Source organism: Sphaerodactylus townsendi, linkage group LG03 (assembly GCF_021028975.2).
Source record: "Sphaerodactylus townsendi isolate TG3544 linkage group LG03, MPM_Stown_v2.3, whole genome shotgun sequence".
Taxonomy (NCBI): Eukaryota; Metazoa; Chordata; class Lepidosauria; order Squamata; family Sphaerodactylidae; genus Sphaerodactylus; species Sphaerodactylus townsendi.
Window position 1 is genome coordinate 179,395,663 of NC_059427.1, and position 15,353 is coordinate 179,411,015.

General features: G+C 47.1%; 1 protein-coding gene across 2 annotated transcripts in view; it reads right to left on the reverse strand.

Annotated features, from left to right (window-relative positions):
- The window catches only part of PIP4K2C (phosphatidylinositol-5-phosphate 4-kinase type 2 gamma), a 58,645-nt gene that overhangs the window by 9,036 nt on the left and 34,256 nt on the right, over positions 1-15,353 (reverse strand). For both annotated transcript variants that reach the window (XM_048490935.1, XM_048490936.1), the window contains 3 exons: positions 14,343-14,381; positions 10,075-10,188; positions 615-870 (listed from right to left, as the gene is read on the reverse strand). In XM_048490935.1, coding sequence (XP_048346892.1) covers positions 615-870; positions 10,075-10,188; positions 14,343-14,381 — 409 coding nt within the window. The remainder of the gene's footprint in view (positions 1-614; positions 871-10,074; positions 10,189-14,342; positions 14,382-15,353) is intronic.

Below are 15,353 nucleotides of genomic sequence, written 5' to 3' on the forward strand. Positions count from 1 at the left end.
CAACAAAAACACTGTTAGCTTTTTATATAGATAGATAGATTGCCTGAGGGATGGAATGTCCAACGACAAGCCTCCAGCCAATGGGTGTGCGGGACTCAGGGCATTCCATCCCATCTTCGCCCACCTTCCTTCAACCCAGGAGCCTCTCCCGTCACAAACAATATGGGCTGCTCTCCTGGAAGGGAGGAGGAGGAGGAAGAAGAGGGGCCCATCCTTCCCCCCTCCCTGTCTTGAACCCATTTCATTTTAATTTAAAATGGGCTTTAGGGCTAGTTCAGCATAAGGTGGCTTCATGTGTGTTCAATGAACAGACATACCCTAGTTTTTAGCTAAGGCTAGTTTTTAGCTACCCAAGTTGGATAAACCTGGCTTCCGATGTCAAGATAATTTTCTTGGCCTAATTTTCTTTCCAAGCTAACTCTCCCCAATGACAGATTCCTCTGCAACAGACAGTGGACGCAAATGAAGGCCTTTGGGAGAATATGGCAACGGGTATTAAAAAAGAAGGGCTAAGGGGTTAAGACTAACTTGTGCATTGTCGTAATCAGCCAACTGGCAGTCCTGCCTCAAAATCACAGTTCTCTGGGTCAAGACTCCCTCGTGCCCCAACTTACTTTCGGCACACTTGATGGCGTAAACGTCAATGTAGGGGTCAAAGTCGCCAGGCCCGAGAGGCTTGTGGGAGTTGAGATAGCTGCCGATGCCCTCTGGAGAAGTCCCGTAGGATCCCACGGACGCCACACCCCCAGGCTCTCCCTCGCCATCCTCCTCTTCCTCTTTCACTTCCTCGTCTTCTTCCTGCTCTGCTCGTTGCACGTCATGGATTCCCAAGAGCAGGCTGTAGTCCATAATCTTCAGCTGCACTAGGAACTGAATGTATGATCACAATGGTCAGGTGGCTGGGAAGCTAATGATTGTATTGCTTCCTCATTGTTAATGCATTCCAAAATCCAAACTCTCACCTCTGTACCTTTGCACAAATGGCAAACAAATTCGTCTACCCTCTGCACTACCTTCAGCACAGTTAGAACGCTAGTGTAGCCAGCAATGGTGTAGTGGTTAAGAGCAGGTGCACTCTAACCTGGAGAATCGGGTTTGATTCCCCACTCTGCCACTTGAGCTGTGGAGGCTTTTCTGGGGAACCAGATTAGCTTGTGCAGTCCAACACATGCCAGCTGGGTGGCCTTGGGTTAGTCACAGTTCTTCGGAGATCTCTCAGCCCCACCCACCTCACAGGGTGCTTGTTTTTTGGGGGGGAGGGAAAGGAGATTGTAAGCCCCTTTGAGTCTCCTTGCAGGAGAGAAAGGAGGGAATATAAATCCAAACTCTTCTTCTCGTGAACATAGCAGCAACTCAGGAAACGGCTGGGGCAGGAATGGGCTGGTTTCCATAAGAGTCTGGCTAGAGACTTCTAGCCATCTTTGACGTAACAGTTTCTCCACCAATAGCCAGGGCTTGCTTGAACTGGAAAGAGATAACCAGTCACTGTTTTACCTCCAAATTTCAACCAGTAATGGCAGTTGGTGAACTACGTTTTTGAACGCCTGCCTGTTCTGTGCTTCAAGTGAACATCACATTTCATCTTGATGCGGTCTTGATAAACATTTGAAATAGCACCTGGGAAGAAATGCCCAGTTTTGGAAAGAGGAATTGCAATCATTTTTGCTGTTTAAGTGGAGAGTGGTTAATTTGAAACAAAAGTTTTAAAGTTACGCCCCTTACTTGAAAATACCTAGAATTGGAAAAGGGGGGGCGAGGGGGGGCTGACAGCAGTTGACGTACATGCTTAATGTTAGAGTATTTGGCATCTATGTATGTTTAAGTTTTGTGGGAGCAATACCACTTGCGTCCTTGGGATAATGCTGAGTAGTTGCCTAATTGGAGTGACTTTTACCAGCTGCTTAATTGGGGCTTGGCTTCCACATACTTACTACTACTGCTACTATTGCCGTGGTGGCAAACCTATGGCACTCCAGATGTTCATGGACGACAATTCCCACCAGCCCCTGCCAATTGACCATGCCGGCAGGGGCTGATGGGAATTGTAGTCCATGAACATCTGGAGTGCCATAGGTTCGCCGCCATGATACTATTGCTACCTCTCTCTCTATTCATACACGTTAATGTGTATGATTTTTCCTCGTGATATTGCTGAGTATTTTTATGCCAGTGCTTATGCACTCAAGTTTTTTTACTGCTTTCATTTGTATATATGTTTTGTAGCCTGCCTTATCTTTTTAAGCTTTATCTTTTTAAACTTTAACCTTTAAAGTTAAGAAGTAACTTTCGTAACAACTCTGCTGCGTTTATTATTCAACTCTGCTAAGGATAGGTTATGTGACCAAACCTTCTATTAGGTTTTGCAGCCAGGTTCTACCACTTAATGCCCTCATTGCCAATTTACAGCATCCAGGAGTCAGCTCCAAGGAGCCTTTTTTCAAATGATGCCCTTTTAAAATACCACATTTCAGTTCATTCTCAAAATAAACTTGGACGCAGATCCAAGTGCATTCATGACTACCCAAAAGTACCCTGGTGAGGTTCTAAACAAGCAATGGCAAACCTGTGACATGTCAAAGGTGACACGCCACAACGTTTTGGGTGACACACCTGTTCACCAATACGTGACAACTGTTCTCCCTGTAATTTTTGTAATTACATGACATTTCTTTTCATTATACATAGCACCACACACAATTGGACTGCATTTTAAAAAATAAGTAGGCAAAGAATTTTTTTTCTTCTATTGGGGTGGGAGGAGATGACATGGCAGCAGAGTCACATTTGGCATTTTTGGAATTTTTGTCACGCAGAGCACAAAAGGTTCACCATAACTGGTCTAGGCCAGGGGTCTGCAACCTGTAGCTCTCCAGATGTTCATGGACTACAAATCCCACCAGCCCCTGCCAGCATGGCCAATCGGCAGGGGCTGATGGGAATTGTAGTCCATGAACATCTGGAGAGCCACAGGTTGCAGACCCCTGGTCTAGGCTAAGCACAATGAGACATATCTGGACCAATCCCTTGTCCAGGACATGGCCAGGTCTTCTGCTGCCTGGCCTTGCAGTTAAGCACTTTCCAGGCTATACCAGATTGCAAAATAATTCTGCTCTTCTAAGAGCACTGACCTGCCTCAACTAACAGCTGATCTATAACCTTGTATAGAATGTTGAAAGCGTAAGAAGAAGGGACTACACCACTTCAGAAAACCAGGGGAGTATTTTGAATATTTTCATGTTTTTAAACTAAAAAGCCTCTGCGTTTAATAAATCAGCATGTCAGCAGCAAAGGTTTTGCACGGCCTTTCCCCAGATAGTCTTGTTTATGAGGGTGGGAGGATGCTATACACAATGGCCTGTTCAAAAATACAACTCCCTTGCCCTGTGCAATGGTACAGTCCAGAAACTACCACCTTATGCTGGGTAGTGTGAGGAATAGCATTTAGAATGAGAATGACAAGTCCCTTTCCTGTCCTCTGCGCTAAGGAAGAAATCGTGCTCTTAATTATTTTAATTACTTTTATTAGAAACAGCATCTTCGGTGCGCAAGCTTAACCACAAACAGGAAGTGTCTCAGTGCCATACTAAACCGAGTTACACCCTCTTAAAGTCCATTGACTTGTGCCTTCAGTCCTTTATAGACTCAGCATGGAAGAGCTAATCAATTAACATACAATTAAAGGATTGATTCGGCCAGCTCCCCTCAAGTGAAGGCATGCTAAAGGCTAGCATTTTGCACAGGAATTTAGCCAGTGATTGTGACGGCAGAAAAGCCAGAGAGCAGTGTTTGTTCTAGATTAGTCAAGAACAATAAAGGCAGCTGGCTTGTCTTTAAGAAGGAGTCCAATTTTGATCTGAAGGCGGCATATGTGTGTTTTATTTGGAGGGGGAACTTACCCCCTTCTCTTGGCAAGCTTGTCCCTATGATTAATTGCCTTGGCTGTTCAAAGCTGTGTACCTCATTTCAGGAACAAGGCCAATTTCAAATCCCAGACTGGGGCCCTTGTTCTGCTCCCGCTCCCTAGATTTGAAGAACTGTTATTAATCAGTGTTTCTTTCACGGGCTGTGGAAATCTGGCGATGCACCCCAACGACTCTGGCATCGCACAAAACCGGGGTTTGGCACCGCAGGGAAGTGGCGAGAGTCATGCCACGGGGACACAACCGCCATTGGGGTGGGAGGCGGCTAACAAGCTTTCCCCCCGCCAAAAGTGAGGCTGAGGTCCCTAGCCAATTTTGTTCTATGATCTAAGGCCCTGTTCATCCGGCCGTTTAAGAAACGCTTAAAGCTGCTGTTCCCTTCCACCGTGAGAGAACCAAGGAGGGAAGATGTTTATTTGTTCTCCTCCTACGCATTTATATTAATACATAGCATTTATATCACACAGAGCATCAGAGGGTTCAGAACACTTTATCATGATCCATCCCGTAAGGCCAATCAGAATCGCACTGATACAGGAGAAAAGGTTGGGGAACATCTTTTTGCTGGCTAGAGGAGGAGCAGAGCATCTGTTTCTCCTCTGCTTGCAGGTATGTTGCCCAGGTGTGGCCAGAGGTCTGAGCCTGAGGACAAGAGCATAAGTGCTGCTAGGTACTTAGTCCCTCTGGGTACTGGAGCAAGAGAGACTGCTGAAACCAGCACCAGCCGAGGACCATATTGTATATGTATCTCTTTAAGCTATACGTTTGCATTTATTCTCCAAGTCAATTGCCTGGTAGGGAGAGGAAATAAGTGAATATATGTCAAATTAGAGGAAGAGGAAGAAGAAGAGTTGGATTTATATACCTCCTTTCTCTCCTGTAAGGAGACTTAAAGGGGCTTGCAAACTCCTTTCCCTTCCCCACTCACAACAAACACCCTGTGAGGTAGGCGGGGCAGAGGGAGCTCCGAAGAACTGCGACTAGCCCAAGGTCACCCAGCTGGTATGTGTTGGAGTGCACCAGCTAATCTAGTTCCCTAGATAAGCCTCCACAGTTCAAGTGGCAGAGCAGGAAATCAAACCCAGTTCTCCAGATGAGAGTGCACCTGCTCTTAGCCACTACACAACGCTGGCTCTCGTAAAGAATAAGCTATAGGCGAGGTGCCACAGTTGAGAGACGGCAGGCTCCTCCAAAAGCCCCCTTGTGAATTAGGATTGGAGAAGGAACTTGAAAGTGGAGGATTCCTGACTCAAACATTCATGAATCTCAGCAACTGTTCTGCTCAGGAACTGTTTATTCATGGAAACACATCACCTGGTAAGAATGAATGCATATTACTGCACATTTTAGTTAGGCGAAGTACTTTGCCTTCAATAATCCTTACATCAGCCCTGTATAGTAGGCCAACAGGATTATCCCCATTTTGCAGACAAGACACTTTGGGTTGTGAGTGCTACGTAATGAGTCAATGGCTGAGGCAAGATTTGAAGTAAACACACAGAGGCATATAGGGAGACCTGATCTTGTCTCCAAAATGTGGAGAATCACAAGCTCACCTCGCTTTCTAATTCTCAGGTGAAGGAATCACCAAGAGAGCCAGTAGTGGTTAAGAGTAGGTACACTCTAATCTGGAGAACCGGGTTTGATTCCCCGCTCTGCCACTTGAGCTGTGGAGGCTTATCTGGGGATTTCAGATTAGCCTGTGCACTCCAACACACGCCAGTTGGGTGACCTTGGGCTAGTCACAGTTCTTTGGCGCTCTCTCAGCCCCACCTACATCACAGGGTGTTTGCTGTGAGGGAGGAAGGGAAAGGAGATTGTAAGCCCCTTTGAGTCTCCTTATAGGAGGGAAAAGGGGGATGTAAATCCAACTCTTCTTCAATAGAGAAAGAGGAAGCAAGCACAGATACTCCACAAAAAAGGCCCTCATAAGTTTCCCCTTCCTTACAGAAAATTTTACCGGCAATCACAGCCTGAGCAGACATTTCAGAACAGGCAATTTGTGGGAAATGTTCCCATGAAGTTAGGAGAAGGCAGAATTTTCCTGCGGGCTATCACTCAGCGACGTGTCCTTCCTACATTCGGAAGCACTAGGTTCTGTAAGCAGGTAATCCACTTGAGGTAATTTCCCGACTGCCGCTGACATGATTGTCTAGATTTGTGCGATAATCAGAATATTTGGCGCAGGCTAGGCGGGAAGGACGCATAGAGTATTGGTGAGGGTTAGCAATGAAGACTTTGAGCATCTGCAACCCCCTCCCCCCCCATCATATGCTATTAACAGTCATTAAGTCTAATAGGGCGGATCTTGCACTGCAGAGGCATTTTCAGTTCTGCAGATTCTGTCCCCAAGGAAATGTAATAGCTGATGTGGTATCAGATGCAAGCATATTTTTTTTCTAGTACTGGAAGTTAGCCTCAGTTCTCATCCCATTCAGGAGCGGACTCCTAGCCATCAAAGCCAGCTGCACCCCTCCAAGTGGCCTGATGGCCTCCCTATCACCTTGGCCAGGCCAGCCCAGGAGGAGATGGGCAATTCCTGGTCCTGTAAAAAGGTAAAGTTTCCCCTTCAGTCGTGTCCAACCCTGGGGTACCACTGCGAGCAGTGATTTCATAGGCAAGCTGGTTTTGTGGGGAAGTCTGCCATTGCTTTCCCCAGCTATTTTTACCCCCTAGCTATGCGCTAGGTACTCATTTACCGACCAAGAAATGGATGGATGGCTGAGTTGACCATGAGCCAGCTGCCAGGATATCTGACCCACTGGGGGCTCAAACTCCTGACCGTGTGAGTGGCAGTGCAAGCACTTCACCACTACGCCACCAGTCCCAAACAGCTCAAGGAATGTGGTGTCCAGTCCTGCCCAGCACATGCAAAGATGCATCTAGCTGGCTGAGCAGGCAAGTTTCCTCTTCCTTCACTCCTTCCTCTGGGCGGCAGGACCAGAGCAGGTGGATAAGCAGGGACTTTTTCCATACTCCCTTCCCAGTTAGCCTCTGGTCCCATGACTGCAAAGTGGAGGGATGTCTGCAATCCCTCAAACCTCCATCTTCAGGCAAGCATCTAAAGCTCAATTTTCTTTAAACTCCTAGTCCTCAAGACTATGAAGAATGGACGTTTTACAGCTTCCCCAACAGTCTGGTCTGGAGACCGAAAGTAGAATGCACACACTTGGCTTTCACTCCTGAGCGCATCCTTAGCATACGTACAGATAAACCAGGAGTTGGCACGGTTTCCTCCCTAACTGGGTGAGCCCAGCCTCTTTTTCCATCTGCGCCACAACTTACAGCATACTTGCCAGCAATTCTAATACGCATCAATGTCCACTTTTGCCCTTAACCCACACTTCAGGTGAACAGTCTTTTTCTTTTTTTGAAAAACATATCCCTTGCATCGATTCAGTGTTGTTGTTGTTTTGAAGCATGCAATTTTTAAAAAGTCTAGGCCAGGAGTGTCCAACTCTGGTGCCCCAGATGTTCATGGACTACGATTCCCATCAGTCCCTGCCAGCATGGCTAATTGGGCCAGGTCAGCCAATTGGCCATGCTGGCAGGGACTGATGGGAATCGTGGTCCATGAACATCTGGGGCACCGGAGTTGGACACCCCTGGGCTAGAAGTTGGATTAGTGATGTTGCAAGCACCAAACGACTATGCAGAACTGACTCCCCCGGCAAACTAACTGAACAGGTCTCCTCCAGATCTGATCTTGAACTGAAGACAGTCTATTTCTGGGCAAGGTGCATTTTCCATAGAATTTCCAGCACCAAAATTGTGTATACCTGTCCTATATACATCCGTTATAGGTTTAAAAATCACGTGCACGGCAATCACCACGACAGGGTAGTCTAAAAATAGCTACCGTGTTTCCCCGAATATAAGATAGTGTCTTATATTAATTTTTGCTCCCAAAGATGCGCTATGTCTTATTTTCAGGGGATGTCTTTTTTTTCTGTGTTCTGTTCGCTGGGCGTGCTTCCAAACAAAAACTTTGCTATGTCTTACTTTCGGGGGATGCCTTATATTTCGCACTTCAGCAAAACCTCTACTATGTCTTATTTTTCGGGGATGTCTTATATTAGGGGAAACAGGGTAGTGCAGGGTATCAGAATGTTGGATTAGGACCTAGGGCAGTGGTGGTGAACAGTGGAGCCAATTGGCCATGCTGGCAGGGGCTGATGGGAGTTGTAGCCCATGAACATCTGGAGTGCTATAAGTTTGCCACCACTGACCTAGGGGATCTGGGTTCAAATCCCTACTCCACCATAGAACTCGCTGAGTGACCTGGGGCTGGTCGTCTTTCTGTGCCTAATCTACCAAGGCTGCTGTGAGGATAGACTGGAGGAAGAGAGAACCATGTATGCTGCCCTTAGCTTTATGGAAGATGAGTGGAAAATAAATTTGGAGCAACATGTTGTAAGAATGGAAAACAGAGGTAATAGATAATGCCGCCTCCCAAAAGTCTGGAAGATTCAATTGCTAAAAGTCTTAATTCCTAACAATTTTAACCAAAGTGTAGCCATTGCTCCTCCACAATGCCCCTACAGACAAGAAGAAAAAGAAGAGTTTGGATTTATATCCCCCCTTTCTCTCCTGTAGGAGACTCAAAGGGGCTTAAAATCTCCTTGCCCTTCCCCCCTCACAACAAACACCCTGTGAGGTGGGTGGGGCTGAGAGAGCTCCGAGAAGCTGTGACTAGCCCAAGGCCACCCAGCTGGCATGTGTTGGAGTGCACAAGCTAATCTGGTTCCCCAGAGAAGCCTCCACAGCTCAAGTGGCAGAGCAGGAAATCAAACCCAGTTCCTCCAGATTAGAATGCACCTGCTCCTTAACCACTATGCCACTAGGCCCCTGCATCAATTCAAAAGGACCTTTGGAATCAATTTCTCTTTTGCTCTGTCAACAGTGCTTGCTCGAAGGCATTGCTGATCCTTGAGTACAGTGCCCAGAGCGAGGCATGCCTGGATTTCTCCCACTCCCCTTCTGACCTTCTGGGGTGTGAATGAGCGCGACGGCACTGCTTAGGAGCTGGGCCTTTTGCCTGCCTCGAGGGCTGGGAAGACTCCCACGCTCACTGGAGCCAGCCCTGAAAATCCCACAACGCGAATCTGTTTTCAAACCGGTCAAAGTGGGTCAGGAGCGCAAGGACTGACTGAGCTTGTTTAAGAACAATTGCTCTTGGTCCACTGTTCTTAAAGCATGCTTCTATCATGGAGCAGCTCTTTCCAGAAGGGTGCTCTCTACAAACCCAAAAGTTTGTAAGCATTCTGGCATTCTGAAACTCCTCCTGCTTCAGAGAGGAGAAGGAAGGCCAGGATGGTTCTTTGCTTTGGGGAAGAATCAGTGGGCACCACGTGGAGGGATCTCACATTATGCTGGTGGTATGAAGCAGCTGTGGCAGCTGTTCCATCCTGTGCCATTCAGGAAAAATGAAAGGGCATGCTGTGGTTTCTCCCCAGTGCAATATTACTGTCATGGATGATGCCATCGCTACAGTAAAGGGAAGTCATATATGACTGTGAAAAGTATCTTTGCCTTTTGATCTCCTGAAGGGAGGACAGGAAACTATGCAGAGGTGCTAGGATGAAACTTCAAAGGCCTAAGTTATCTCGTGGCCTGAACAGAGTTTTCCTGAGAGGGGGAAAACAAAGGTTTTTGAATTCCATCTTGAGACGTGGTCAGAGAAGCATCTCTGGGCCATGGGTTCCCGGAATGGGGACAAAGAACCAAAAGGAATGTAACCAGTTGAGCAATCTCTAAATGCATTTTGTTTTTTTTCTTTGTTTTGAACTTTTACAATAAATCCTTGAACAATCAGCTGGTCTGGAGTCATTAGGAGGGAAAAAGGACCCGAGACCAAGGTGGGATAAGAGTGGCTCTCCCAAGCTTAATCTCAGCCTCATAAGGGTGCTGCTGGCATGTGGAGGAATTGAAGCATGGGTTTTGGCTCCCCCACCCCAGCTCAGGAGGACTGATAGTTTCTCTTGTGCAACCACCATTAGGGAAGACCCCAGAAAAGGTGACAAGATGGGCAGCCCAGAGCCCTTCAGGGACGGTGTGGGATATAAATCCAACAAAATAAATAAATAAATGATCTTTGCTGGTCAAATGTGACTCTCTTCTCTGGGCTATGTTGGGTCTAGGCAACCCCCCCTACCTCCACATCTCGCTTCAGTTTCTCCATGAAGTCCTTCTTGGCTTCTTCACTGATGTACACCTTCTGGTTCATGTTTAGAAAGTCAATGTCTTTCAGCGTGGGTAGATCTTTGCCCTAGAAGAACCATCAAAACATCTCAGATGAAGGTGGGAATGGATCGTGAGTCAAATGCAGACCCTTGCAAATCTGCAGGTCAAACTAAAGGCAGCAAGGTGGTCTAATCACCCAGGCGAGGTTCACATGGATGGCTAGCTCCTAATAACACCCCTGCTCCCACTTCCAGAAGACCCCATCAAAATAAGGCTCCCCTCTGCCATCATTCACTCTGCAACCTGCTGGTTATTTTGAGCGCCCTCAAGAACTATTGCCCAATTCAAACCACTTTCCTGGGAAAGAAAACTGTGTAGAACCCTTCGAGGGTTGGGCGGTCTATAAGACTGAAAAATAAATATAAATAAATAAATAAATAAATAAATAGAATGAAGCAGATTTTGCTCTGACCTGGATGGCCCAGGCTAGCCTGATCTAATCAGATCTCAGAAGCTAAGCTGGGTGAGCCACGGTTAGTAATTGGATGGGAGACCACCAAGGAAGTCCAGGATTGCTATGCAGAGGCAGGCAAACCACCTCTGTCTTTTGCTCCTGAAAACCCTTTGGGATCACAGTATGTTGGCTGCAACTTGACAGCACTTTACACATACCGTATATGCTTGTGTATAAGTCGACCAAAGTATAAGTCGAGGCACCTAATTTTACCACAAAAAAACTGGGAAAACTTATTGACTCGTATATAAGTCGAGGGTGGGAAATGCAGCAGCCTGGGAAATGTAGTTCCCACCAGGTCATTTGTAGCCTGGAAGGGAACACAGGCAGGCCTCTTCTCAAGCCTGCTCCATTTGCTAAAGGAAGTGTGGGGGGGGGCGCCATAGGGGGGAAGGGGGAGGGGGGAATTTTCTGTCCCCCACGTTGCCCAAAGCTGTGCGCCTGGTGCGTAGCGCACACTCCCCCCCTGTAGCCCTGCCACTGACTCGTGTATAAGTCGAGGGGGACATTTTTTCAGCCTAAAAAAAGGGCCGAAAAAACTTCCGAAAACTTTATGGCTGTTTAGGTATACCTCTGACAGTACACTGTGTAAAAGTGTACCATCTAATTTCCACCTAACACTACCATTCACTAACACAGAAAAGGAAATGCTTCCTCTTTAACAATAGTAGAGCACTCTGAAATAATTTCACGGATGTTCCTTGTGAGAGAGGGCATATTCTCAGGGAATACACACCTTTGGATACAGCATGTACCATATGGAACAGGAATACGCTATTTGCTCCAGCTAAACAAAAGCAGCTTTACTTTTATCCTGTCCAATGACAGAGAAAGACCAAGGGCCAGGCCAGATGGACACACGCAAAAGTAAGGAGAGAGGCATCTCCCAGTGAAGTCACAGATCAGATGCAGTGGGTTGGATCCAGCAATCTGTTCACGCAAGAACTGCTGATCTCCATTTTCCCGTTCCTTTCAGCCGCCATTCCTGAACCTGGGAAAGTTGATTCCCTTGGTCACGGTGCCTGAGTGGAGCCAGGTGGGGAAATGGATCGCAGTGAAGAGGAAGAAGGAATAAAACCACCCCCTTCTCCCATCAGCAGAGTTCAATCAATGGAAGAGGCAGGCAGTACGATTTCATCCCCTTTCCATCCCTCTAAGCAACCAGCTACCATGTTTCCCCGAATATAAGACAGTGTCTTATATTAATTTTTGCTCCCAAAGATATGTTATGTCTTATTTTCAGGAGATGTCTTATTTTTCTGTGTTCTGTTCGTCGGGCATGCTTCCAAACAAAAACTTTGCTATGTCTTACTTTCGGGGGATGCCTTATATTTCGCACTTCAGCAAAACCTCTACTATGTCTTATTTTTCGGGGATGTCTTATATTAGGGGAAACAGGGTATCACTCCAAAGTAGCTCTTGTGCGATTTCATGGAATTGCAGAACACACAAAAGACCTGGCCTAAAATTCCTACACTTTCACAACCTGAAGTGCCCCCCCCCCAACCTCAAAAAGTCCAAAGGTGGGAGGGAATTCTATTATCCAGTAATTAGAAGAAGAGGAGGAGTTTGGATTTATACCCCCCCTTTCTCTCCTGTAAGGAGACTCAAAGGGGCTTACAATCTCCCTTTCCCTTCTCCCTTCACAACAAACACCCTGTGAGATAGGTGGGGCTGAGAGAGCTCCAAAGAACTGTGACTAGCCCAAGGTCACCCAGCTGGCGTGTGCTGGAGTGCACAGGCTAATCTAGTTCCCCAGATAAGCCTCCACAGCTCAAGTGGCAGAGCACGGAATCCAACCTGGTTCTCCAGATTAGAGTGTACTGCTCTTAACCACTATGCCACTGCTGCTCTAAAGTAAAAAAGCAACATACACTGTTCAAAAAACTGACATTATTTTAAGTGTACATTGTAAATCTAGGAGTATGGTTGATTCTAATGGAAAAAGAGCTTTCTAGTTAAAACCTGCACTCCTGCTGACAGAGCACTACAGGGGAGAGAGATCCTATTCGGAGGAGCTGCGCACTGAAAAGCTGCTTGTTAAATTATGATGAATGAGATGAAAGCAAAGAGGGAAAAAAGGAGGGTGACATACAATGGATAGTAAAAGCGCTTAGTGTTAAAATGTAGTTATTATGGTATTATGTCAAGCAGGGTGAGGGGAGATTTTGAAAGAAGGCTTCGTAGAAATCATTCTGATATGCAAAAAAAAAATTTTGGGGGTGTATGGGAAAGGAAGCACGCTGTCAGTATCTTTTGAAAGAATTCCAAGAACTATGAGGTCCGCCATGAAGAATGAGGAGAAGACAAAGGGTGGAAAGGAAAAGTATCTTCGAGACCGCATCACCCCATATGTCCCTGTACGGCCTCTTCGATCAGTTGAGGACAACCTACTAGTGGTCCCTGGCCCCTCGGTGATGCGGCTGGCCTCCACACGGGCCAGGGCCTTCTCACGCCTGGCCCGGGGCTGGTGGAACGCTCTTCCTCCAACTGTCCGGGCCCTGCGGGACCTTGGTGAGTTCCGCAGGGCCTGTAAGACGGAGCTGTTCCACCGGGCCTTTGGAGGAACCGGCCGCTGATGGTGCCCCCTCCCCCCCCTTTCATGGCCCTCTACCCCATGGCCCTCTACATCTGGGACCTGCCATTCCTCCCTCTTGGGGAGAGGATTTTGAATATGGAGCTGCTGGACGCCATTTATATTTATTATTGTATTTTTATTGTATTTTATTGTATTGTATTTATAAGATTTAGCTTTTACTGTTTTATCGCTGCTTTTAAAGATTTAGCCATTTTATGTTATGTTATGTTTGTTGTTGTGCACCGCCCGGAGCCCCTCGGGGATGGGGCGGTATAAAAATCTAATAAATAAATAAATAAATAAAAGAGGAACATGGGAGCAGATTTGCTGGAGCAAACCAGTGGTCCACCACTAAGCCCAGCACCCATTCTTTCACAGTGATTACACAGCTGCAGAGGCATGGGGGGGGGGGGATGGCGCCCGGGGCAAAACCTGCTCCAGCCGCCACCACCACTGCCCCACTTACCTGTCTGGGCCGCCACCAGGCGCCCCTCGGCCCTTCAGGAGCTGCCTGGCAGGGCGGGGTCAAGGGGAGGGGTGTGGGAGAATCACCCCCACGTGACTGGCTGATGTGCGCCCAGGGACATGTGACCCCACATGTCCTCTGCACAGCTGTCTTGTAGGGCCAACGAGCAGGGAAGGTCTTTCCTAACGTTCCTAGCACTGGTTGTTCAGCGGTCTGCTGCCTCTTTGAGAACATTTGGAGTTGTCACCAGGAAACAAAGACACCATCACATTTTATGCATCATTGGTTTAGATATTACTCACGTTGTGAGTTTCAAGTATGCATTGGTGAAACTTTTTTGGTCTGTACCTGTTGTACACCTGCCTTGATTACTACGGGGGGTAAAAGGTAGACAACTGAGGGAGGCAAGGGAAAACCACCCTGCCTGGTCAATGTTATGATGTGATGTCACCTCACGGCCAATAATAATTTGGTGCTCGCACAGGGGACTCCCTTGACCTATTCTTCTTTATGTGTTTGGGTTGAAGCTGTTTGGCTGGAATTTTGTGGGTTCCGTCTCACAGGGCCAACACACAACAGCAACAGGGCCAACACACAACAGCAACAGTAGTAATACTGGACCCCCCATGCCCCCCATGCCCCCCATGCCCCCCATGCCCCTCAGCCATGTTGTACCATTACCTTCTCTTTATCACTCGCTTCACGGGATACCAAGGACCCCTAAAATAAAAGAAGAAACACCGAGATTAAGTGCAAGGAGGGGCGGGGACTGAACGCACAAACTGAAGCAGAAGGCCCTGTCAGGGAAAACCGGACAACCGTAGCATTCGTGTCACATCTGTTCAGTTTGTCTAAAATCAAAGGTCACCACCAAAAAAAAGGGGGAAAGGGATACGTAAGAGATCATTTAAAAATATATCAAACTAGCGATATCCCATTCCGCTGCTCATGCTTAATTGGTGGGGTTTTTTTAAAAAAAAAAATGCCACCAAAGCAAAATGATGCGCGGGGTAGAAAATGTGGACAGAGAGACATTCTTCTCTCTTTCTCACCATACTAGAACCAGGGGGCATCCGTTGAAAATGCTGGGGGGAAGAATGAGGACTAATAAAAGGAAACGCTTCTTCACGCCACGGGTGATTGGTGTTTGGAATATGCTGCCACAGGAGGTGGTGATGGCCACTCACCTGGATAGCTTTAAAAGGGGCTTGGACAGATTTATGGAGGAGAAGTCGATTTATGGCTACCCATCTTGATCCTCCTTGATCTGAGATTGCAAAGGCCTTAACAGACCAGGTGATCGGGAGCAACAGCCTCAGAAGGCCATTGCATTCACATCCTGCATGTGAGCTCCCAAAGGCACCTGGTGGGCTGCTGCGAGTAGCAGAGAGCTGGACTAGATGGACTCTGGTCTGATCCAGCAGGCTAGTTCTTATGTTCTTATGTAAAGCAAAACGATGCCATTTTAAACATTATAAAACTTGCCTTGGTCAGACAAAAACCAGAAACAATTCAAATACAGTGGTTTTTGTCAGCAAGCTTACTGCCATTTCCAGATGAAAAACCACACTTGGAGGTGAAGAGCTGGGTTCCATGCCCTACTTTTCTCCACCTTTAAGGAGTTTCAAAGTGGCTTACACTTGCCTTTCCTTTTCCTCCCTCATAATTCCCTCATAACCTTGTGAGATGGGT